Here is a 23304-nt window from a genome sequence, read left to right on the forward strand (position 1 = left end):
TTGAATGTAATGACCAGGGCCCTCTTGTAAAAAGAAAATGTTTCAAATCTTAAGAGTTCTATTTTCTTAGAAAAAATAAAGGCTAAATTAGCATAAGTGTAGATAAAATAAGAAATATTTGAATCAACGGTACATGACACAGGCATTATGCTGAAAATGAGACCTGGAGAGGCTATAAGCCCTTTTAGCACATCAGCATTCGGCTTTTAAACACAGAGGCTGAAAGGGCAACGGAAGTTGATGCACTGCAGATAGGCCTCTGAGTCGAATACATGCATGGATGGTGCAGCAGTTAGAGCACATGATTTACTATTAAACTGTAAACTTAATGCGAACAACATTATTTAGCCATTATACCTAGAAAAAGAGCAGATTTTTTTATGGGAGCATTTGAATTACTCTGGTCATGAGTTTTGTTCTGCAGGGCACGAACCGCCCCTCATACATGTGCTTTCTGGCTCTAATCAGAGCTATAGAGTATCTATAGCTCTGATTAGAGCTATAGCACAAGGTTTTATTGAACTGGTAACACTGATGAGTCCTTGCCTCCTACACAGTTAAGTTAAATTTTTAATGTCATATTATGAACATACAATTAAGAAGCTGCAACTATCAAATAAGTGTTGGGGAAGTATTTCCTTCTAAAATGGAATTAAAGCGTGAGTGGCACACAGTAGAAACACCACTTTAAAGCTAGGTTCAGGTGCAGCTCTTACAAAACTGTAGATACTCTACCAAGGCAGATAAAAGGTCATATTCTTACATAGAGATGACTTAGAGGTGATGGACTAGTAAATCTTTCATTTTAAAGCCAGTCCTCTTGAAAATAATTTCTTGTTTCTAATATTTGAATTACATTATAAAGATATAAACTAAAAACCTTTGCTTAGGTTGCACATCCCTTCATATTGTTGACATAAAAGACAAGCAGATACTGCCACCATGTGGTGAACATTAGTTTAGATGACATGGGGCTGAACGCAATCAAATCACTTGCTTTTGGACAAAGTTTGCCAACAAACAAGTTTAGTATTTGCACCGTGTTCCAGAGTAACTACTCACCATTTAGGATTTCAAAGGCTGCACGATCACTTTAAGGATTAGTGTGAGCTGCAGCATTAGCTGTTTCCGTAATCTATCCACAGCTTGTGTACAAGCATTATTTTGTCAATGGCTGTTCCTGCCTGCTCTTGAATGAATGAAAGATGATCAAAATAACATTTAGAATTAAAAACAATGTCTCAAACTGATTAGTGTTTTAGTTGCTCTTCTCAGCAGTGCTTTTTAAAAAAAATTTTAGTCCTATGTTTCATGTTTTTATGATAACATCCTCTCATTTATGTACTTTGGTAGTGTTAGATAGCTGTGTGTGCAACTTTAAACTGCTGATATATCCGATTCCTTTGGACCACTCCATATCGACTTCAGAGTCCAAAGGGCGGATTATTCATTGGGTCAACTGGGCACGAGTCCAGGGAGTCCTCAGAAAGGGAGACTAAATCAATCACAAATACCCATTTAATGACTACAAAAACATAAAATGACTCAGAAGAAATGAGAACACAGAACGCAGACAGAAACTCTTTGAGAAACACAGAACTGGATACAGAGTTATGACAAAAAGACAAACGCAACTGTTGAGAAACAAATCACACATACACAACATACCACAGAACATGTCACACGGAGAAAAAAAAAAGATCTCAAGCAACTTTGAAAATACAAGTCTGCAGATTAAAGGATAAATAAACGGACATAAAATCACTTAAAGGACAAATTTAAGATGTATTTGAGTTCATGTAATCGGGCGCTCCTCCTGAAACAGTGAGAGGCCCACTGGCTCAAACCGTAAATACAATAAGATATCAGATCAATGTTATTTAACCAGAATTTGTGCAGTCACTCAGTGCAGTTACATGTGGGCTATCAGATCGTCTTAATAGCTGAATTACAAGAAAATCGAGTTATTCAGCTCATGTAGACAGCTTAATCTGACAAGAAATTGAATCGGATCGGGTTACTTTCGATCGAATCAAGACCCCGAGATAACTCTATCCAATTGCCCGCTGAACGTGCCTGGAGACGACAGTGGATCGGATCGAGCGTTCTGCGCATGCTCGAGATTTTTTCCCGCGATCGTCAACCAGAAATCGAAGGAGACATATTATCGTTGTTGTCGCCGCCGTCAGAAAGAAACAAACAATGCGATGGAGAATGCGCCGTTGTGCAATAACCATGCTCATCACAAATGTAGAGGAACGTAGCTTCATCTTGCTCTTCGTTAGTAATCTTTCTCGAATATCTTAGTTTTGTTGTTGTTAGCGGTGATGACGTCAACCAGAAGTGGCTCTATTAGCGATAGTTGAAATGGGTACAGCGCCACCTATATACTGTGGTATTGCATGCTTTGTGCCAGTGATTCGATTCATTCACCGCCATGTAACAAAAGATAATTACTCTTGCTCAGATAAGGAGCATAACCCAACTATAGCTATAATCAAGTTAATCTCATCATGTAAACCCAGTGACTTTCTCCTTACAACAGTTTTCATTGCCGACAAAGTCTTGAAGACAGCATTCTTTCAGGCGAGTACAATTGTTTGAAGCTCTGCTTCTCCTTATTCTAACTTGAGCTGCACCAATACTGTAGGATACAATGATTTAGGCCAACAAATTTTTCAGTTTATGAAAGCTTTATTGAGTTCAACTGCAGAGACTGTGTGCACATTGTGCATTTTACACCCCAAAAAAAAAAAAAAAAAAAAAAAAAGTTGTGTTTCCATTAGTATCAAATTAATAAACATTTATAGACAAACTTGTCAGATCCTCAGCATCACGTAGATTGTAGACAAAGTAAATAATGAAATCTGCCCAAAACACAGACTAAAATACACATTTTTGGTGAAAATAAATGCTAAGATTCCAAAACAATGACAAAGGAAAGCTGAAATTAATCACTAGCTTAAATGTTTATGTTCAAAACACACGGATGCGCCTCGTCACAAGCGTAATCAATGTTTCACAGTAAAGTGAGGAGCTCGACTTAAACACAAAATTTACTCATTAAAGTTTTGAGGAATTGACAGAATTCCCACTAAGACTTGGAAAAGCACAAAGTAGATGGAATCAAAACACATCAGACGCCTACAACAGACTCCAGGACTGTGATGAGTGTCACCACTGATATGAAGGGGCCCTTAAAAAAAAAAACTGCAAATGTTTAAATTAGCACAAAATTTTGCTTCAGTGGAAGAAAAAAAAATAAAAACCGAAGTCAAACATCCACATTAATGACCGGATGTTTTTTCTTTAAAGAATTCACAGAAAATGGCAATTTCACCCCTTCATTAAAAACAAATAAGCCACCATTTAGGCTCATGAACATCTAATCGGCTATCTTACGACCTACAGACGCACCCATCTTAGTGTTTACTGTCTGCCGAGCCGGAGCGGGAACGTGAGCGGGACTGAGAACGTGAGCGGGATCTGGAGCGAGACTGTCTGTTCTGAGCAGGAGCGGGCGAACGCGAGCGAGACTTGGAGCGGGATTTGGAGCGAGATTTGGACCTGGATGGCGATCTGCCTGCTGGCTTGCTTCCTCCTGAGGTCTTCTTCTCTGGGGTGCGACTGGCAGATCTGGCAGATCTTCCAGACCTGGCAGACCTGGAGCGGCTCCTGGAGCGGCTGCGACTCCTGGAGCGACTTCTCGAACGAGAGTAGCTGCGGGAGCGGCTCTTGCTGTGATTGGGAAAAGAGAGAGAAAACAGCAATGTCATAAGAAACCAGAAATAACACACTTCTATTACCTCACAATTAAGCTCATTTGGACTAAAATGGTACTAGAACTTACCTCCTGCTGTCCTCAAAGATCTTCAGCTTCCGTCCATTCAGTTCGGTCCCATCAAGCTTGGAGATGGCATTCTTCATGTCACTGCGGGATGCAAACTCAACCACCCTGGATTCAAACAAACATTACTCAGCATTTTGCACCGAAGACAAAAGCCAAACACGAGGTTTACCTCACAAAAGAGGAACTCACCCTTCGTTTTTGGTGGGTCTGTGAGCGTCCACAAAAGTAACTTCTCCTGCTTTTCTCATCAGGTCTTTCAGGTCCTATTTTGAAAGCATAATGGCAGTTTAGCAACAGAATGAAACACCATGTGTCACTGAGAGCCTTTCAGGACCTGGAAGGTAAGAAATGACCAAGCTGCAAGAAACCAGCACAAACAGAAAAACGAATATCTAATTCAATTTGATTTCTCTCCACTTTTTGGTATGTTCCCATTTCAGTGGAGGCCATGTAAACAAAAGAGCCACAGAGAAGATTAACTGGCTCCAGGATTTCATATCTAATGTTTGAATTCATCAACTAAAACAAATTTAAACTACTCAGTGAGACGCAGATGAGTTTTTTTCTTTATAGGATCTGAGGTTCACACTTAAGAATTTTTTGTATGCTAACAAATACTGTACCTATGTGTGAGTTTGTGCATCAAACCTGTATATTTATGAAGGTTTGGAAAGCAAAAGTAACAAAAAGGTAGCAAGTGGGCAAAATCCTGATTTTGAGCTCCCTTTAGTTAATGTAAACTTTTCAAAGGATTTGGCTCATCAGAGGTCAACTGTTTACATTATTCCCTTTTTGAGACTGTAGTTCTACACCCCTTTACCTCCCAACCCTGAAAAAAACCCAATCACATGAGTTTTATGCTACTTACCGCTCCAAACCCAGGGAGACATAAGCATAGAGCCACTTGTCCAAATAGCAAATTGGAACCAATGCAGTGTAAAGCCCTTGAGAAACGCCCTCGAGAAACGCCCTCGGCCTTGACTCAGCATCCGGCCTCCACAAGTAAGGAACCACCAGAGAGAAAGTAGGGGAGGGGTGTGTGCCCGACTCAACACCCCCCCAGCTCCAGCAGCCACAGAAAAAGACCCAAATGGGAGTGTAGGGGACCATGGATTTGAGGGGGGTTACAGCAGTCGGGGTGCCAGCCCACAGAACCTCCAGAATGTGGCTACGGACCTCCTAAGGCTACCGTATCCTGCGCTAGACCACTTTCACCCGCTACGGGGCCCAGCCAAGACTTTAGACCGGCAGCAACTGCGTGTAAGGAGAGGCACCAAATGAACACTATTCAGGGAAAAAAAACAACCAGTAGAGGGCGCTACACACTTCTGACACCCCAGTGGAGGGTGTTTATTTACCTCTGACACAAAGGATATCAGAGCAGCTGTTTAAAAAAAAAAAAAAAAAATGTTTAAATGTTTTGGTTAGTTTGCTCATCAGCAGCAGTAACATGTGTTTTGTCTGGAAAAAAAGTGATTTAAAAAAATATAAAATAAAACAAAATAAAGAAAACACTGGGGGGTTTCTACTGTAATAAGTCAATTAATGATAATATTGTTTAATCTGAATTCTATTACAATAACGCAGCCCATGAAATGAGTACTGCTTCACTATGAAAACATCTTAAATGATGCCCAATATCGATTTATTTATTTTTCTTTCCCTTTTTAAGTGTGTTGTGGGATAGCTCATTGTGCCATCTCTTACCTGCCAGCTAATCCGAGAGGAGAGGTTCTCCACAATGAGCCTGTGGTCAGTCCGCACAGGAGGGCCGTACCTATACGAGTAAATAAAAAGAGGAAGAAACATTTTTAGTGAGAAGCGTAGGCGTTTCGTTGTGGATGCTGCAAATTCATTCACAAAACTACAACACTGTCAGTATTAAATCTAAGCCGCAAACTTGTCCATTCCTGCACCTCTTCCACTCACAGTTGTCACATTTGGTCTGCATCTGCCAGAGAGCTGTGCCAAAATTTGAATTTGTTTCAGAAGAAGAGGAACAAACTTTCATTTGCTTCTTATTCTAGTTTATGGCACTGAAACAGTTCTACAACACGTTTAAGTTTTCTTTAAGCAGAAATTCCTTTTAGAAGCTATAAAATGGATCTATCTATATAACTATAGATACATTTCACAGGGATCCATTTGACAGCTTGTTATGGTGAAAGGTTAAAAAAAAATATATAAAAATTATTCCTTCTCATGATCATATAGCTTGCCATTTCCTTATTTCAATGACTACAAAAATAAAAATAAAAAATACGAGACAGTCATCTGAACATCCTCAGAGACTGAAATACTCATAACGGGCTAACTGGCATTGCTGATTTTACTGTTCAATGGAAAGAAACAAAAGATGATCCACGTCTCATGTACCTGGATCCGCTGCTGCGAGACTGGCGATAGCTGTTGCTAAAACGCCCCATTCCGCCGCCGCCGCCGCCACCACCACCACCACCACCACCGCCGCCTCCTCCTCCTCCGCCTCCTCTTCCTCTCCTGGAGCGAGCATGCTCAATGGTGACCCTATGAAAGAGCAGGTGTGTCTTAAGATACATAAAGATAAAAATCAAAGGAAAGGACAACAAAAACATACTGGTGGAATTTGAACTAATTTCTAATTTAGAAACAACTGAGGATATATTTTTAAGTCATGTCTCTACTTCGTTTTTCAGTAGGAAAGTCACAAAGCAGCTGCCACTTGCCAGTTCCTCAAAAAAGTTGCTCAAGTCAGACCAAAGCTAATGCAAGTATTCAGGAAGCAGCCAAATTTCCCTGTGCCGTGATGGCACTCTGGAGCAACAGGTCACAGATCCTGCCAGCAGGGTTGCGAAAACATGCCAAACTAAAGAACGAATGTGCCGGAACCAACTGAGATAAGATAAATACCTTTCACTGCACAGTTCTTTGCCGTTCAACTCATAAACAGCATCATCTGCATCTCTGTGGTCATCGAACTCCTGGGAAAAAAAAGTGGGTGGGGGTGGAAAATGCAATTTCAGAGGCAAAAACCATATTGTTGACATAAAGTGGTTTCAAACTTACCACAAAGCCAAATCCATTCTTCAAATTGATCTCTCTGATACGTCCATATCCCTTGAAAAACTTCTCTACGTCTCTCTCTCTGGCGTGTGGGCTCAGGCGGCCAATGAAGACACGACTGCCGCTCATAATTCTTTTCTGAAATGAAAGAATGTTGGCAAATAGGTCACCAAAGAAGAAGAAACAATTAAGATAAGCAGCATTTGGTGGGTGAGGGAGATGTGCAAGATTGACTGGAACAAATGTGACTACTATTCACAAATTCGTAATTAAACCTTAACCCATGGAGGGGAGCTTTACTGAGTGGTTACTGATTAATCATTATGCTGGTGGTAATTTCTCAAGAGCTGTGGCGAGTTTTCTCCTTGTTGTGAAAACAGTCGAGAAAGCGTTTCTCAAGGGTTATGTTTAGAAACAGACTTAACCCTCAATTAAATCCGAGCAGGCTTGGTAGCGATCAATAGTAACGTTAATCCAGTTGTGGTCGAACCAGTTCTAGTTTGCCCGGGTACTTTTAATTAGTTGGAACAAAGACGCTGAAACCAGTCACATGCTGCTTAAAGTTGGCCCGTTTCACCCAACTACAAATTCCCCCAATGCAACACCGCAGCACCGCGCTCATATGGGCTAAAAGCGCACGCTTTTTTGGGCCTTATTCTATGTTTTTTTTTTACTTAGCAATTACGGTCATTTTTAAACTTACAGTACAATTAAAAGCTTTTCAAATTGTGTGCCCCTCCGTATTGGTAGCAATGCAACTTATAGTTCCTTGACTATAAGACTTTACTTAATTATATTGACAGATGTATAAATGAATGTTTTAACATATATCGGATCTCTGTAAACCCGAATACAATTGCTAAAAACTGACTGATCTATGCCGAAATGATCGCATCGACCATTTGGGCCCAGCATACGCCTGCAGTCCTTCACTACGAGCACACGCTGAGAAAACGTTCCAAACGACATTTTCACAAAAGATGCGCAATCCCGTCTTTAACCAAGTCACGTTTAAACGGATGAAATCAAACGGATGAAAGCGTAAAAATATGCCAGATATTAAGATATTTTACCGTTTTTTTTACCAAGCTTTTTAAGGCTGCTTTTTTTCCGCCTCGAGGTCGATTTCAGTTAGCCGAAATCAGCTAACATTAGCTTTAAGAAAATTAAAGTCCGTATTCAAGAGTCAAAAACCCTCGGGTCGGCTATCTAAAAACGTTGTTAAAATTCTTCAATGTCATTTTCCAAACATGCTCACCAATTTGTTTTTCCTGCAGGAGCTGCTTCGGTATTGTTGTTTACGCCGCTGGTCAGCTGCAACTAAAAGTAGGTCACCCTCTCGACTGGAACAAAATGGCGAATGACTCTGCAGAGAAAGGAACCGGAAACTCTATCGCTACCCTGACGTTGCCAGTTGCCGCTGGTAATGCTTAACCCTTTTAAAGTTGAAAACTCTACCCCAGGGTTGTGTAAAATGAGTAATAGTACTTGGTGTGATAGTTGCTCTCCAGTGGAAAAAATTAAACGGTCCTCACGTGCACCATGAGTGAATTGAATAAGCGTATCTTACTAGAACTCAGAAACGGGATGCAACAAATATTTGGCAACCCAGAATAATCATGCTGCATTTGCAGTCCCTTAGAATTGTGGAGTCAAAAAGATATGTTGCCTCAAACCCTTTAGCTGAAGGAGGTCTGAATGTTCTGACATTTACTGCACTTAAACCAAGTTATAAAAATTGACTGGATTAAAAGATTCATTAAATGCCCAGATAGCATGTGGAACATTATCCCAAATAATTTATATGTTACTGTTGGCGGTCTCAACTTTTTGTTATTATGTTCTTTCTCGATAGGTAAACTCCCTGCGAAATTAACCGATTTCCATAAACAAACTCTGTTATGTTGGAATCTGATCTATGAACACAACTTTTCACTTCACAACTGTATTCTCTGGAGCAATATGTATGTAGTACACAAAAACAAAACACTTTTTCTGCAGAGCTGGTTTATAAATAATCTGAACACAGTAAATACTCTGATGAATACAATTGGTGAATTTTACTCCTATGAGGTCTTTATTGAAAAACATGGTATTGATACTTCTCGAGAAGAGTTTGACATAGCGATCAAATCTATTCCTTTCGGTGTTGTCTCTTTAGCACAGAGCTTACTATCAGTTACTTCTCTACCTGTAACACTCAGCTCTCCTACTATTGCTGGCATCCCAATTACAGACAATAGATGCTTTTATCAGAAACCAGCTTGTTCCGGTCTCTACTCCTATATGTAAACATCGGTGGACTCTCATGGACAAGACACTTTGGATCTTGATCTTCTTGCTACGTTATCAATATATAATTGCAAACAAAATAAAAGAGATTCTGTTCAAAATTGTACATCTAAACAGTGTCTAAACAATGTTTCTGGTTTTGTCTTTTGTTATTGTGTTTGTTTTTGTTGTGCACAGTAGCTCTGCGGGAACACCCTCAAATGTAGTTGTACCACCCCGTACAATGACAATAAAGACAATTCTATTCTATCAGTATTACCCTTAAAAAGAAAATGTCTGTATATTTCTTCCTACTGTAAGCAATGTTTGTACATATTGTGGATGCGACGGTGAAACCATTGAACATATTTTTGTTGATTGTTTCCATGTCACTTCTTTCTGGTTCCATTTACAAAGAGATATTTCCCGAAAGATGAAAAATATCTTTCTGAGCAAATTTGAAATAGTTCTTATAGTCACTAATCTGAATGTAACAGCCAATGAAAAATATATAGTAAATGTAATCATCATTTTAGCAAAATATAATCTACACAAAATTATTTGGCAAAAGACCAAACCCCCCTTTTGTAACTTCAAAATAACAGATCTTAAATCATACTGGAACACCATTGAAAAACTAAAAAAAATAGATAAATCAACCAAAATAATCAAATTAGTTATTTCACTTTAATCTACACGAAGCAGACCTCTAGGTGATGGTTATGTAGTTTATTTCTTTCTTTTATTTTGCATTTAATTTTTATATCTATTTTTCTGTAAGATGGATAATTGATTTTCAACTTTTATTTTCTAAGTTGTATGTATTTCCGTAACTGTCAATAAAGTTCTGATTAAAAAAAAAAAAAAAAAAAGAAAACTGAGAGAGACAACGAAAAAAATTGTGGAGTCCTCGCACATTACGATGCACCAAATTGGAGAAATCAGGAATTCATCCAGGTCTAATCTGTTGCTCGTCTGCGGTACATGAGGAGATAGAAGGACAAAGAAGGGGCAAACGGAAATATGTAATTTGTTACTGACAAGTAACAAAATAACAAGAACAAAATATATATATATTACGTTTTGTGTGTAAGATACCTTCTGTTTTTATGAGAATTTGGAGGTGTTCAATGGGTTTTGAAACTTTATTGGAAACGAAATACAAAAATTCCCGACTCAGACATTCTGATTTTACGGTCTCAATTTAATATAATCGACTAAAGTATTCCACATACCAACGTAGTTTTTTCTCTTCACCGTATTTTGCAATTTCTATTTTACATATACTTTTCGTATTATCTGGAGAATATAACAAATTTGTCCTTTAATCTGTTAATCTGTTGGAATAGTATTAGTTTTGGGCTTGGGGAAAACAGTTATGTGAAGAGGTCAGATGTGATTTCATAGACAGAGGAATAAAATAAACTGAAAAAGTTTAGCTCAGAATCAGATAGATAGATAGATAGATAGATAGATAGATAGATAGATAGATAGATAGATAGATAGATAGATAGATAGATAGATAGATAGATAGATAGATAGATAGAAATGTTTTTAAAAAGACAACAGAAAAAGCTAAACATGTTCCGTCTCTTTATTGTACTACTATTATCAATCTTGAAATTGTCTTGGGTTAGGAAAAAGAAATACAAGGTTTAGATTGACACTGTACGATAGAAAAAAAATACCTGTCTGACTCGCTCAGTAGAAAGTGCTAAAGACTTTTGAGCACATAATATTGATCACTGTACAGGCCCATCAACTAAAAACATACCAAAGGTCTGAACACAATACACTTGGTGAAGAGTAAGACAGTTGTATGTCCAAACTAAATTAGGATATAGTTTATTCAAAAACATGAAGAAGTCAAATGATTTATCTGCACTTCCAACTCCATTTCTTATGGTGTTCAACAAGAATTAGAGGACTGTCGGTAGTATTAAAAGTCATGTGATGTCCTTCCCGAGAAAGGGTAGCTGTCCATCAATACACTGCAACAGCAGGGTTGGGAGAAGATCCAAATCCCATGTGACCTCAAGCACCACCAAGGACACAATAAACACAGACAGCTTCTTGTTCAGGGTAAAATAGTTACTGATGCTGTCATTCTACAGCAGTTCTTTCTGCTTCAACTTCACAATGAGAAGAAATCATTTTATGACATCATATATTCCCTTCATAATAATCTGCTCTCCTCACTGCAGTAAAGTCATCCTCCATCATGATGAGTAATGACTTCAACAGTTCTCTGTCCTTTCACTGCTTTCTGTAAACTGACCACAACAGAAATAGATCCAACTCAAACTTGTGACAGTGAGGGACTGATACTGCTATCATGTTTGTAGGATATAATCCTCTTTCCATAAATGATTGGACACGGTGGACAACTGGTGGAAAAACAGAATGTAATCATTTGCAAATTATTCAAACCCTATGTTTAGTTGAAATTAGTACAAAAATGTCTTTTAGATTTTTTTTTTCGTGAAAGGCTTTGCTTATTTCAGCAAAACAGTGCCAAGTCCGGCAGAGTGAGCCACTGAAAAGATTTTGTTCATTACAAAATTAAGAATATGACAAAGGAGGCTGTTGAGTCGCTGAAATCCCGCATCAAGCAAGGATGGGAAGAGTTTTACTTTTAAAACTATAGCCGCTGGCCTCCTCATCACCAAAATGCTTTTGGTGTTTAAAGTGGTAAACATGAGCACATATTTTTGGAGTACATTTTCACAACTCAAACCCCAGATACGTCTTTGTACCATTTTCTTTTAAATACAGGGCTTTGATCATTTGCGTGTCTTTGCATTCTGTTCTTTGTTACACTTTACACAGAATCCACATTTTTTTTTTAGGAACAGGGTTGTCCTTAATGTAAAGACAAAAATATTGGAAAAAGGAATGCGTTTGGCCCCCTCCATAGGCATCAAACCTTGTCAATCAGCACCTGTTGCGCATTGCATATGGCTAGAACTTTGCAGCTGATGCAAAACAAGATGCAGTTGAGCATGCAAAATAAATCCCGATTTGTCATTTTCATTGTTTTGCTTTTGTGCAGATGAAAAAAAACCAAAAAAAAACAATATACAGTGTGTTAAACTGTGAGCTGTGAAGGGCCAGGCCTACAGTCTGTATGCTAAGCTAAACTCACATTAACTGTACAGACATGAGTTGGACTCTTGTGGGCGGAGAAACTGATTTCTGCTCTTCTCTTTAAGGACAGTTTCATTTTAACGGTTTGAATCATGGGAGAGTGTTTAGACCTCCCTAACCCAGGAATCATCTCTGGGTGTAAATTAACAGTTTCTATCCCGGAAGTCATCACATTTTATCAGTATAAATATCACTTCAATATAAAAAGTGTAGACAAGAAGTGTATTCCATCATCAAGTCAATAATTGTCTGGATAGTAGCTAAATTTTTGTTGAGTGGTTGAGTCTCTGAGGTGTTCACAGATAGTGACTGGGCTGCCTGAAGCTGTCTGAACAGCATCTGTCAGTATTTGCTTTTGAGCATTTGCAACCACTGAGGAAGTGGTTACTCACCCCTAATGCCAGTTAACTTTTTAAAACAACTCCTCAATAAAGAGAATTAAAAAAAAATTAAAAAACATTTTTAAAAGAGACACAATTTTGATGGCGTGACCAGGACCAAGAGTCGGATGTTTTCTCAAATTCTCTCAACATGCAACTTTTTCTCTTGTTCAGACTGAGCTCAAAGAACAATTAAAGCCTCTTTAGTTGGTCAGCCCCCAAAGAAAAGTTCCACACGAACAAAAGCAAGAGTCCACAATATCAACTGAAGGCCACAAAGAGGTTATTTAACGAGAACTTGTTGAGCAGGTTAGCAGTTTCCAAGTAATGTCACTACCCATGAAATTATTCTACAAAAGCAGCTTTGAAGGCAGGGCAGGGAACAAGGCTGACAAAGGTTACAAAGTTTGTGGAAAAGACTAAGAATGTGGTTGTTTTTCGAAGTCTGAGCCACGCTTCAGGTCTCTGTAGTATCTGGCATTAGTTGCCTTCCTGAAGAGGAGACTCTTCTTTTTCTTGTCTCTTTACTCAGAGGCCAAACAGTATGAGGTCAGGTGGTTGTTCAAGCCAACTAAAGCCATAAGGATCAGTGGCAAATAGGTCCAGAGGTCAGCGTATGAGGGGCAGCTCAAACCCTGGTGTGGCGACAGCTGTGAGAGGAGCCAGCAGCTGCGCCGGATGGCGACGAATGATCCTCGTCGCTCGACTCGTTCTGCTCCTCTCTGTGGAGGCCAAGGCTGATGTGGCTCTGCAGGGCAGCTGGGGTTAGCCACTCCATGGGGAGGCAGCTCTGCAGGAAGGGGATACATGAGCTGAAGTATGCCAGTCTGTTGACCCAGCGAGGGATTTCACGTCCACATAGCAACTGAAAAAAAAGATTGGACAGGAAGCATTAGATTGCAGATGCATTACTGCCACCTCCTAGATTGAAGTTTGTTACATGCCTCGAGACTTTAAGACCGTTCTTTCTTTCTGTTTTTTCTTCCGTGTTGATGTGCGTTCATAAATGAAAGTAAGTACAATGTTAGCTGTTGTTTTAAAGTCAGTTTGCCTTGTACCTACATTTACCCGTCCTTTATTGATTGTGTTTACTTGCATGTGATTTAAAAAGCTATCAAGATTTATCTTGCTTTGTAATTGTGGCTTTATGCTAGTTCTCTGCTAGAGTGTCAGTAGACTTAATTGTTTACATTTTGATAGTCCTTTGACTTCCTTTATGCATTTTGTTGATATAAATAGCAGCATGTTTGTTAGCTGATTCACAAAAGAGGGCTGCACTGGATCAGGTCCACATGAGAAGGACTTTTAAAAAAAAAAAACACCACTCACAGGACTCGTTGATGCATCACGTCCATGTGAATCCTGCCCAACATTTGCAGAATGGGTCACCATGGCAACATAAAAAATGTTAGCTTTCCACAATTTAATAGTTTTTATTGTGTATTTTAATGCCAAAATCTGACATGTTGGTGTAGATTCTCAATTTTTTTGGTCATGGTAATCATAAGACCCTGACTAAAAGGCAGTTATACTCCTTCTTTCTTGGTTCTTCAAAACGTTTCACTTTTCATCTGAAAGGCTTCTTCAGTGCTAACCAGCTGGTGGGGAGTTTAAGGCTTACAAGCTGTGGATGAGACATTAGGAGAGCCGTAAAGGTCTCCTAACCATATTGTTTCTCCAACCTTAACCAATAACTGTTATTGCCAACTCTTAACCAAGTACTATCAAAGCCTAACTTCAACCAAGTACTAATGTGTGAAAACGGCGTTGCCATGGTTCTTCACGAACACAAGTCTCATGCTTGATAACTGGGTAACTATCCCCCCATAGCAATCCGAGAAACATGTCTCAAGTGAGTGCTGTAGGACATTCTCCTGTCGGCGTTCATTAACTATCATTGCTTAAGGATAACTGGTAATATGCAGTTATAGTGGCGTCCCCTGTGCATCTGAAAGTGACGTTAAAGGGTTGCTCTGAGTGATGAAAACTGCCTTGGAGGGCTTCTGATACTTCTATGTCACAAGGTGGGAATGAGAATATATTGTTTCTACTCATATGTTGTTTCTTTGCATAGGAGAAGCACAAATCTATGAGACTGACCTCAGACAGCGAGGAGGAGAAGTGGTTGCAGTTTTTATGCATTAGATGGTAGGCGTTCCCTTTGAACTCTTTACCGAGCTCCTCCATGATTTTATCTATGTCCTCCTCCGTGAAGTCTGTCGTTCCCAAAACAATAGCCTCCCTGTTCAAATGCAAAGAGTTACATCAGCACACTTATCTCTACCATTAACAACATCACAGTACTTTGTATGCTAAAATGAGGCACGCTCACTTGAATTTGAAAGTCTCTCCCAGTTCAGCAGCATTGCCCGGGTTAATTTCAAAGATGCCACTAAAGGGGTAGGGATGACCGCCGTATGCAAATTCTGTGTGGCAGAGGACAAAGATGCAAAACACAGGTTAGTCCTTCGAATGGAAGCACTTAACAGTTGTAATTATGTATTATTACGTTAACTGACACACTGTGATTTAATCATTAGGCCTGGAAAGGAAAATAGTCATGAGCGTCAGGGTACAAAAACCTGCATAGAGAGGCTTAAATTATTAGCTACGTAGCCTCTGATTTATTCTGACTGTGATACCAGTCTTATTTGTGCTGTTTAAGAAAGCAACGTACATAAAGTTGAAGAAAAATATGGATGATGTCGGTATTCAGATTAATATAATCAATAATTCTGCCCTGTTATTTTCACTATTCATCATATTGCTGTGCACAGAACCAATGTATCTGGTTCCAAGGTCATAATGGATTCCCTGTGATCAAGTTTCACGCTGGTTTCTGCCCCTCTTTTCAAACCGCAAGCACACATAAACAAGAGTGAGTCAGTAGTGACTCCACCAAGAGAAATGGGGTCATGTTATCATGAACACAATTTCATATTCCATTTTTAAACTCAGATTTCGTCAGTGTCTGTGAAAGCCGCCTCGCACAAATCTAACTACATGCAATGATTCTGCGCATGAAACATATAATGGGATTTCATAGACATAAAATAAAGGAAGCCACTGTCTTACCTCTGCCATAAATCTCAATGCCTGAGTGGAAGACTCCAATGCCCAGATTGGAGGTGTATTCGTTTATCCAGTACTGCAGGGAAACAAGAAGAGAGAGACACAGTCAAGAAGAGGAAGCAGAGCAGCAGCTCTAAAAACATGCTTTCCAAAAACAAGCTCTCATCCTGTCACCTTAAATAGTTAAGAAAATTCTGTCTGATACTGGATTGTTACATAAAAGGGTTAATAACTGATTAAAACAGCTGTGTTAGCCCGATTTTTTCATTGGAAGCTCAAGAACAAGCTGGAGAAATCGTTTATTAAAAAAGTATTTATTAGTGGTCACAAGTAAAGTATATTGCAGCGCTGGACTCGGAGTGCCAGAGCTCCCGCAGGAAATCCGTCAGGCCGAGCCCCGTTATCCGGAAACATGTCATATTTATATTCAGCTTTATCTCACAGAAGTTGTTTTCACACTTGTCAGAGTATAATTGGCCAGTTTTGGGTGACATGCTCAGGCCAGCTGCTGTCCTTGTTGTGTTCTTTGGATGTGATAAACAATGTGTGTGTGTGTGAGTGCTGTTTTAGGCGTGGATCTAATGTACCAGACCTATCTGCCCTAATAGAGATGTTTTGTCTGACCCAGTTGTTTATGTCCTTCTAAGGTCTTGGACCATTTAAGGTCATCTGTTGTGCAGTATGAGCAGAGTGGAAAAGTACCAGCTAGGAACATAGGTTATTTAGGAAAATACATAATATGAATTTATAATGTCTAAGAATAAAGCCAATTATAACAGCTGTTTATTTTGAACTTCTCCAGATAAAGTTCAAGAAAATAAACATACTGTTAGAGGACTAGGGTTAGGGTTGTGCAAATGTCAATGGAAATACAGGCTATTAGGAAAACTACGAGGTTTTACAATTCTAACGAGCTTGAAAGTCAACACAGGGCATGAGCAATTTTATTCTTCAACACAAACATGCTTTCTTGTCATTTCCTTAAGTAGTCTTCAGTAATAGTTCTCCGGGCTTCTTGAAGGACATTCCAGAGCTCTTCTTTGGATTTTGTCTGCCTTTTGTTCTGTTCTCTGTCAAGATGATCCCAAACTGCCTCAATAATGTTGAGGTCTGAACTCTGGGGAGGATTCATCCCTCCATAAGACTTGTTGCCACTGATTTTCAGTCCACTTCTAGTGTCAATTGGCATACTTCACCCTATTCTTCCTGTTTATTTGCCTTAAGAATGGTTTCTTTACAGCCACCCTTCCATGAAGATCATTTCTGATGAGGCTTCAGTGAACAGTAGATGGATCAACTGAAGGCTGTGTCAGATTTAAGTTTTTTTTTCTATTTCTTAAGGACATCACTTTCAGATGCTGCTCATTCACTGCAGATAGTTTTTTGTCCTCCTCTCAACCAGTTTGCTCAAATCTTTAAGGATACAGTGCTCATTATGTAGAACTAAGACAAGTTGTAGGCTAATAGCTCTTTTGAAATCAGTTTATTGGAATAAAAAAACATTACATATCTGTCAAACTGTGTTATCTTTGGCACTTTTCATAGATGGGAAAAAATATGTGTCTGACTCCTTGAAGCAAAATGCCGAGAAATTGTCAGGTAGCTCAAGACTTTTGTTCAGTATCGTGCAGTATTGCTCAGCTCACACATTGGAAATGCAGAAATGTGATCCAGTCTCTGCAGATAAAGTAACAAGATCTGCCCACCAGCTGCTCAAAAGATCACTAATTATAGGCTGGTTATTTACAGTAAACCTCAATGTAGATACAAGTTGAGGTTGTGGAAGGGAGCTGCGCCTTCCTGGAGTTAAGACTGAAATTCATGAAATGAGCACAGCCTCTTTCAGAGCCTCCTTATCTTCTTCTTTTAAAATGACTTACCAGCACAGCTGAAACAATGCCAACGGAAAGTGAGTGTGTCATTTTTTTTCCATGGCGGCCACAACATTCCTCATTCAACTGAGGTAGTTTAAAGACAGATACATGTCAACATTTTGATGTTCACTGGAAGTTTGTTAACTTACCCGTAGGTTGAGTATGTTTTCATTTACTTTTACTATACTAATTACTGTTTGTCTACACATGAACTATGAGCCCAAGTAGTTACTGACCCAAGTTTTATGTATATTAAAAATGTTGGGTGCCCTTAAATAGTTAAAGGATGCCATTTTTTGGTTGTTTCACCAGGTTACGGGGATTATTATCAATTTTACTTTACCTCATTGTATGCAACTCAACTGATAACTGAAAGATTTATACTTCAGTCTTAAGCTTCCCCTTGTCCACATGTTCAAATGTTTTTTTTTTCAAAGGATTCTACAGTTGCTTTCAATGATTGTGAAAATGTCATGAAAACAGTACAATGCAACGTGACATACTTTGTTTTTCTGCGTATATGTTGTTGCATATAACTCTATAACTAAGTAGATTTTCAATCTCCCTGAAGCTTTTCAGCTTTGGTAAGTGAAAGTCATGCATTCTAAAGCAAGGATGCAATAATTTGTTACATTTATCTACTTATTTCTATCTCGACTTGTAACAGCAGCGGCACCCCAGAATGCACCGCGCAGAAGATGCCACTAATGGATCCTTCACGGGGCTGATTTACGATCAATCACAGGCTCTGGTCGAGGGCAGGAATATTCAGCCATCAGCCTGGGTTGGTGCTGTTATGAGCCTTTTTCCTGCCCCCTCACTGCAGACAGCCAGGAGATAATTTATGGAGAGACCACAGCTGCACCACCCAACACCCACTGACACACCCATATTCTTAGACACCCCAGAGAAAACATGCTAAGATGTATCCATGCTGCCCCAGCTGTCCTGTATTAATAATACAACATATTTCTGGGCTCAGAGTCATCCAATAAAAGCATTTCCATCACATTACTTTGAGATAACTCTGTCTCATCATGCTCCTGCAGTGACCTCTCCCCTATTGGATCTCTGGCTTTTCCTCTTTCACATCAGGAATGAATAGAAACACAGCCCACACCCAGTTTCCCGGCAGAAAACAATCTGCGAGGACAAATTCCTTCACCTAAGAGAAATTAGTCAAAACGAAAAAGCTACCTATCAAAAAGCTGCCTCAATTTCCCCAGAGTGCACCAAGCAACCGAGTCCCAGTGGAGCTTTTTCCCTCTTGCCCCTCTGTTTTTGCTTGTCTTGCAGTCACACTGGCGATGATCGATTCATCCTCTCCCTCCTGGTATGACTCACTGTCATCCCACTGCCTTCTCTAGTTTGTGTTCAAGTCTCTGCAAAGTAATTAAGGCTCAATCTGACTGTCATCGCCTTTCTCAACTGCCCTGTTCAACGAGACCGACATGCACTGTTAAGTCCCGCCACGGCAGAGGCACACTGGGATTGAATCAGCTGTTTGAGCAGCTGTCACTTCTTGCCGCCAAACCCGAGGTCCTCATCTGCTTGAGATATCCGTATAGAGCTACAAGTCCAGAACTGCACCAGGCCTTGAGTGTGGCCACACACAATCAACACTTTTAGTGGGGGAAAATGGTTTATTTGAATGTCTTAATCTCACTGAGGAATGTTCCATTTCTAAGAAGTACATACACAATTAATCAGTGGTTCATATAATTGCTTTCACTATAACGAGGTTGAACACAGCTCCTCTTGTTGAATATCATATATTTATGATTAAAAAGATAACGATCTTGGACAATATAAATTAAATGTAATTTTTTTTTTTAAAGACCAACTCCGGCTTTTATCAATCCCCTAAAATCTCAAGTGTTCGCATATGTCTGTACATTTTGGAGTTTTAGCCATGGAAAAAAATGGTGTTAAAATGGCCTGGGACTCACATTTATCCTCATTCAACAAATGGAGGCCTATGAATACCCTAATCTGACCGAGCCCATATCCCCACCCACCATCAGATGACACCACCTGCATCCAGCAGACCAAATAAAAGGTCCCTGATACCTCTGCTAAAGGTCTACCATATGTTTATGTGTAGGGCTCTCTTTCAGAAACAGGGTTATTCATTAGACATTTAAAATCTGGAATTTTTTTGTTGTTATTGTTTTGTTGGGTTTTTTTTTTCGGGATGGGGGGGGGGGTATCATAGGCTAATATGTGTGTTTTTTTTAAACAAATTATACTGTTTTTTTATGTAATGTAGTAATCCATGGGCTGGGGCAGCTACATGCTGTACAATATACAAACAGCACACTGCTCAGCTGTACAGTTTGTGAAAACCAAGCAGTGGGCACAAGTCTGAATGAGGACGCTTGTTTGCTAATGTGTGTTTGTGTGTGCATATCATGTGAACTGATGGAACAGTGGCAGAGGCCAGAGGGTCGATGGAAGCTTTTATTTGGCAGGCCTGCATTGAAGTAAATGGCAGATTTTTCTTTTTACCTTTTCTCTCCACTTTCTTATAAATGTCACTGGACACATATAGTCACAAGGAAAGGCAGATACACCGTTTTTTTTCAGTTCTGTTTTATGTATCAAGACGCGAACACAGACAAAGAAATTTTTAAAAAGGGTTTTTAAATTAGCTAAATATAATCTTGGATAAACTACAACAAAATTCTGTCAGGTTGCGGTCTGGACTTACACTGGACGATTACAATACCCTTTTTCTTTCCAGACATTCTGTTGTAGATCTGCTGCTGTGTTTGGGATCATTGTCTTGTTGCATGACCCAATTTCAGCCAAGCTTTAGCTGTCAGACAGATGGCCTAACATTGGACTCTGAAATACTTTGGTATACAGAGGAGTTCATGGTCAACTCAATGAATGCAAGCTGTCCAGGTCCTGTGGCTGCAAAAATAAGCCCAAAATCATCAGCTCTCCACCACCGTGCTTCACAGTTGGTATAAGGTGCTGATATGCTGTGTTTGGTTTTCACAAAACATGCTGCCGTGCATTATGACCAAACATCAGCACTTTGGTTTCATCTGTCCAAAGGACATTATTCCAGAAGTCTTGTGGTTTGTTCAGATCCAAATTTGCAAGACTAAACCGTGCTGCCGTGTTCTTCTTTGAGAGAAGAGGCTTTAATTTTTTTTCTTATTTCTCTGAGCATTCCACAGTCTGACCTTGAGTTGAACTTGCTGGGAAAAACACTGGAAACTGTCTTGAATGTTTTCCGCTTGTGAATAATCTTTTCTCTCTGCAGAATGATGGACTCCAAATAGTTTGAAAATGGCCTTATAACCCATCCCAAATTGACGGGCAGCAACAATTGCTTCTCTAAGATCATTCCTGATGTCTTTCCTCCTTGGCATTATGTTAACACATATCTGAATCCTCCAGACCAGCACAGTGACAAAACCTCTGCTTTTATAGAGGCGCTCACACTTGCTGCTGATCACTTAATCAAGTACATTTGATTAGCAACACCTGGCTGCTACTTTCCGTCTTAATTCCTGTGGAAACAGTAAGGGTGGACATCACACACTCCTTCTTCACTTTGGCTTAGTTTTTGTTAACTAAATTATGACGTAGTGTAATATATTATAAGTTGTTGTTAACCTAAGGTTGTATTTACATAATTCTAAGACCTGGTAAGGGCCAGATGACTTTTACTATATCCTGATATAGTAAACATTAGAATTGAAAGATGGTGAACTTTATTTATTTATCTTCAAACTTGGTGACTCCTGACAAATAACCACTGCCAGAAACAGAAAACTGAGAAGAAGCCCAATACAAGAAGTGAGTGCAGTTTGGCTGAGATGGACTCTTACCATATCATAGACGTTAAGGATGACAGGTTCATTGGCCATGGTTTAAACCTGACGTGGAAAGGCAAAAGCTCCTTAACTCCACGTTGGCCGCTTGTCAGCACCTCCACACCCCTGTGAAGTCGAGGGGCCACACGGTGGACGGCAGCGGTCCAGCTTATTCCCCCAGCAGAGAAAGAGCAAGGACACAACTCTGCTGCGCGTAAAGATAGTCAAAGGTCCAGAGAAACTTCAGAACCTGAGTTTCTATAGTTCTCACAGGGCCATTGTGGCGAGTAGAGACAGTAAAGCATGAAACTCAGATTCCAACAGGGCAATACGAGGTGCTGTGGACGCGGCCCATGTCCGGGCTCCGATAATATCTGGAGAATCGATTATAGCAGGATGTCCACTTGCGTAATAACAGCAACCACGGCGGCTCAAAACCTCAGATCAGAAGTGATAATGTGATCCAAAGCGACACGAGGGGCCTACATGTGTAGAAATCTAAAGCGGGCAACCTCCTGTCATCGTGGGCGAAAAGGCGACAGATAGAGCAGGCATATGTCGACGATTGAAGCGGACTTCGGGTCATTTTCCCGCGGAGGATGGCCGAGCAGGTGAGACAGAGGACTCATGGGCTATGGTGGTGAATTGCAGCTGGTAGAGGGAGTCAAGTTCAGCAGCATCCCCGGCCGGTGCTGCTGCTGGCCCTCATCCAGTATCCTCTCTTCTTTTTCCGGCCGGCTGAAACCTCTGCGACATGACTCCTCCAACAACGCCGACCTGCACCCAACCCACACACACACACCTTATGAAGGCTGTGAAATGTGTTTTCGGAAAGTCTTGTTAACACCCGAGATGCGTCCGTGTGGTGCGCCTGCAATCCAGCTCTGGCTCTGATTCTCTGGCTGATTACATCATATCTGCCTCCGAGCCATCCTCCAACAGCTGACGGGAGACAGAGCCGCTGGTGGGAGTGCAGGAGCACATTTTATGACAAAAGACTCCCCACTGTCTATGTCAGCCAACACCATGATGAAATATACCACATTTTCTCCTCTTTGCTTTATGCTGCCGAAACGGATACATTCAAACAGTTTAAGCTCCATCAGAGAGAGGCCAAAATACTTTGTTTTGTTTGTGAAAGAGTTTTATTAGATTGGGCTGTTTATATTATTTGCAGCAGGATTCGTGACGAAATAATTTAAATCTCTTTGTATAAGTAGACAACAGGTTTTGTACTTTATTTTATTTCCACACTATCCACTTTTATTTTGAAGATAAACCTGCACAACATCCGTTTTGAGTCATAAATGTTTGCTGACTTTACAAGTTCTTTTCTTTTCAAAACAAGATTTAAACCCAACGAAAGTCAACATAATACCTTGGAGCCAATACGCTGACATTTCCATTTACTGTTAAAACATCGAAAACACTTCCTTGTACCGTCATATAATTTGTGTTTAATACGTCATCTGTGCTGCTAGCACATTTCATGTACAAAACAATTCAAAGTGCTTTGTAAATAATGTGGTTAAAGTTTTAGAAGGTGAAGGGTTTAGATTTGAGGCAGGCCAATTTATCGTTTACGGTCTTTTACCACAGAACCTAGTGGTTGCAAAACGCACAGAATGTTGTCTGACATTGTGTTGCTGAAATAAGCAAGACTTTCCCCGAGAAAGATCTTGTCTGAATGGCAACTAATATTGCTCCTAAGCCATATATGGTTGAGCAATGTACTGTCTACTGTACTGTACTGTCTTATTTACTTTTATTTTTTTATTTTATTTCTACTGTGTAGACATAACAGTAAATAAGACATTTAATTCTGCATGGTTCGTTGC

At 39.8% G+C, this 23304-nt stretch overlaps 2 protein-coding genes across 2 annotated transcripts; both read right to left on the reverse strand.

The window, feature by feature from the left end:
- Positions 1-2895: 2895 nt before the first annotated feature.
- srsf5a (serine and arginine rich splicing factor 5a) lies at positions 2896-8264 on the reverse strand. Its single transcript, XM_072366082.1, has 8 exons — positions 8151-8264; positions 6896-7030; positions 6740-6810; positions 6227-6376; positions 5558-5627; positions 4040-4113; positions 3851-3955; positions 2896-3738 (listed from the first exon to the last, which is right to left on the reverse strand). Exons 2-8 carry the CDS (start codon positions 7019-7021, stop codon positions 3423-3425), a joined length of 912 nt encoding a protein of 303 aa, XP_072222183.1. The 5' UTR covers positions 7022-7030; positions 8151-8264; the 3' UTR covers positions 2896-3422.
- A 2479-nt stretch (positions 8265-10743) lies between these two features.
- Positions 10744-22428, reverse strand: LOC140270850 (deubiquitinase DESI2). Its single transcript, XM_072366088.1, has 5 exons — positions 21482-22428; positions 15766-15838; positions 15023-15116; positions 14791-14932; positions 10744-13555 (listed from the first exon to the last, which is right to left on the reverse strand). Exons 1-5 carry the CDS (start codon positions 21518-21520, stop codon positions 13319-13321), a joined length of 585 nt encoding a protein of 194 aa, XP_072222189.1. The 5' UTR covers positions 21521-22428; the 3' UTR covers positions 10744-13318.
- Positions 22429-23304: the final 876 nt, after the last annotated feature.

The sequence above is a fragment of the Leuresthes tenuis genome, unplaced genomic scaffold (genome assembly GCF_036924035.1).
Source record: "Leuresthes tenuis unplaced genomic scaffold, fLeuTen1.0.hap1 SCAF_15, whole genome shotgun sequence".
Taxonomy (NCBI): Eukaryota; Metazoa; Chordata; class Actinopteri; order Atheriniformes; family Atherinopsidae; genus Leuresthes; species Leuresthes tenuis.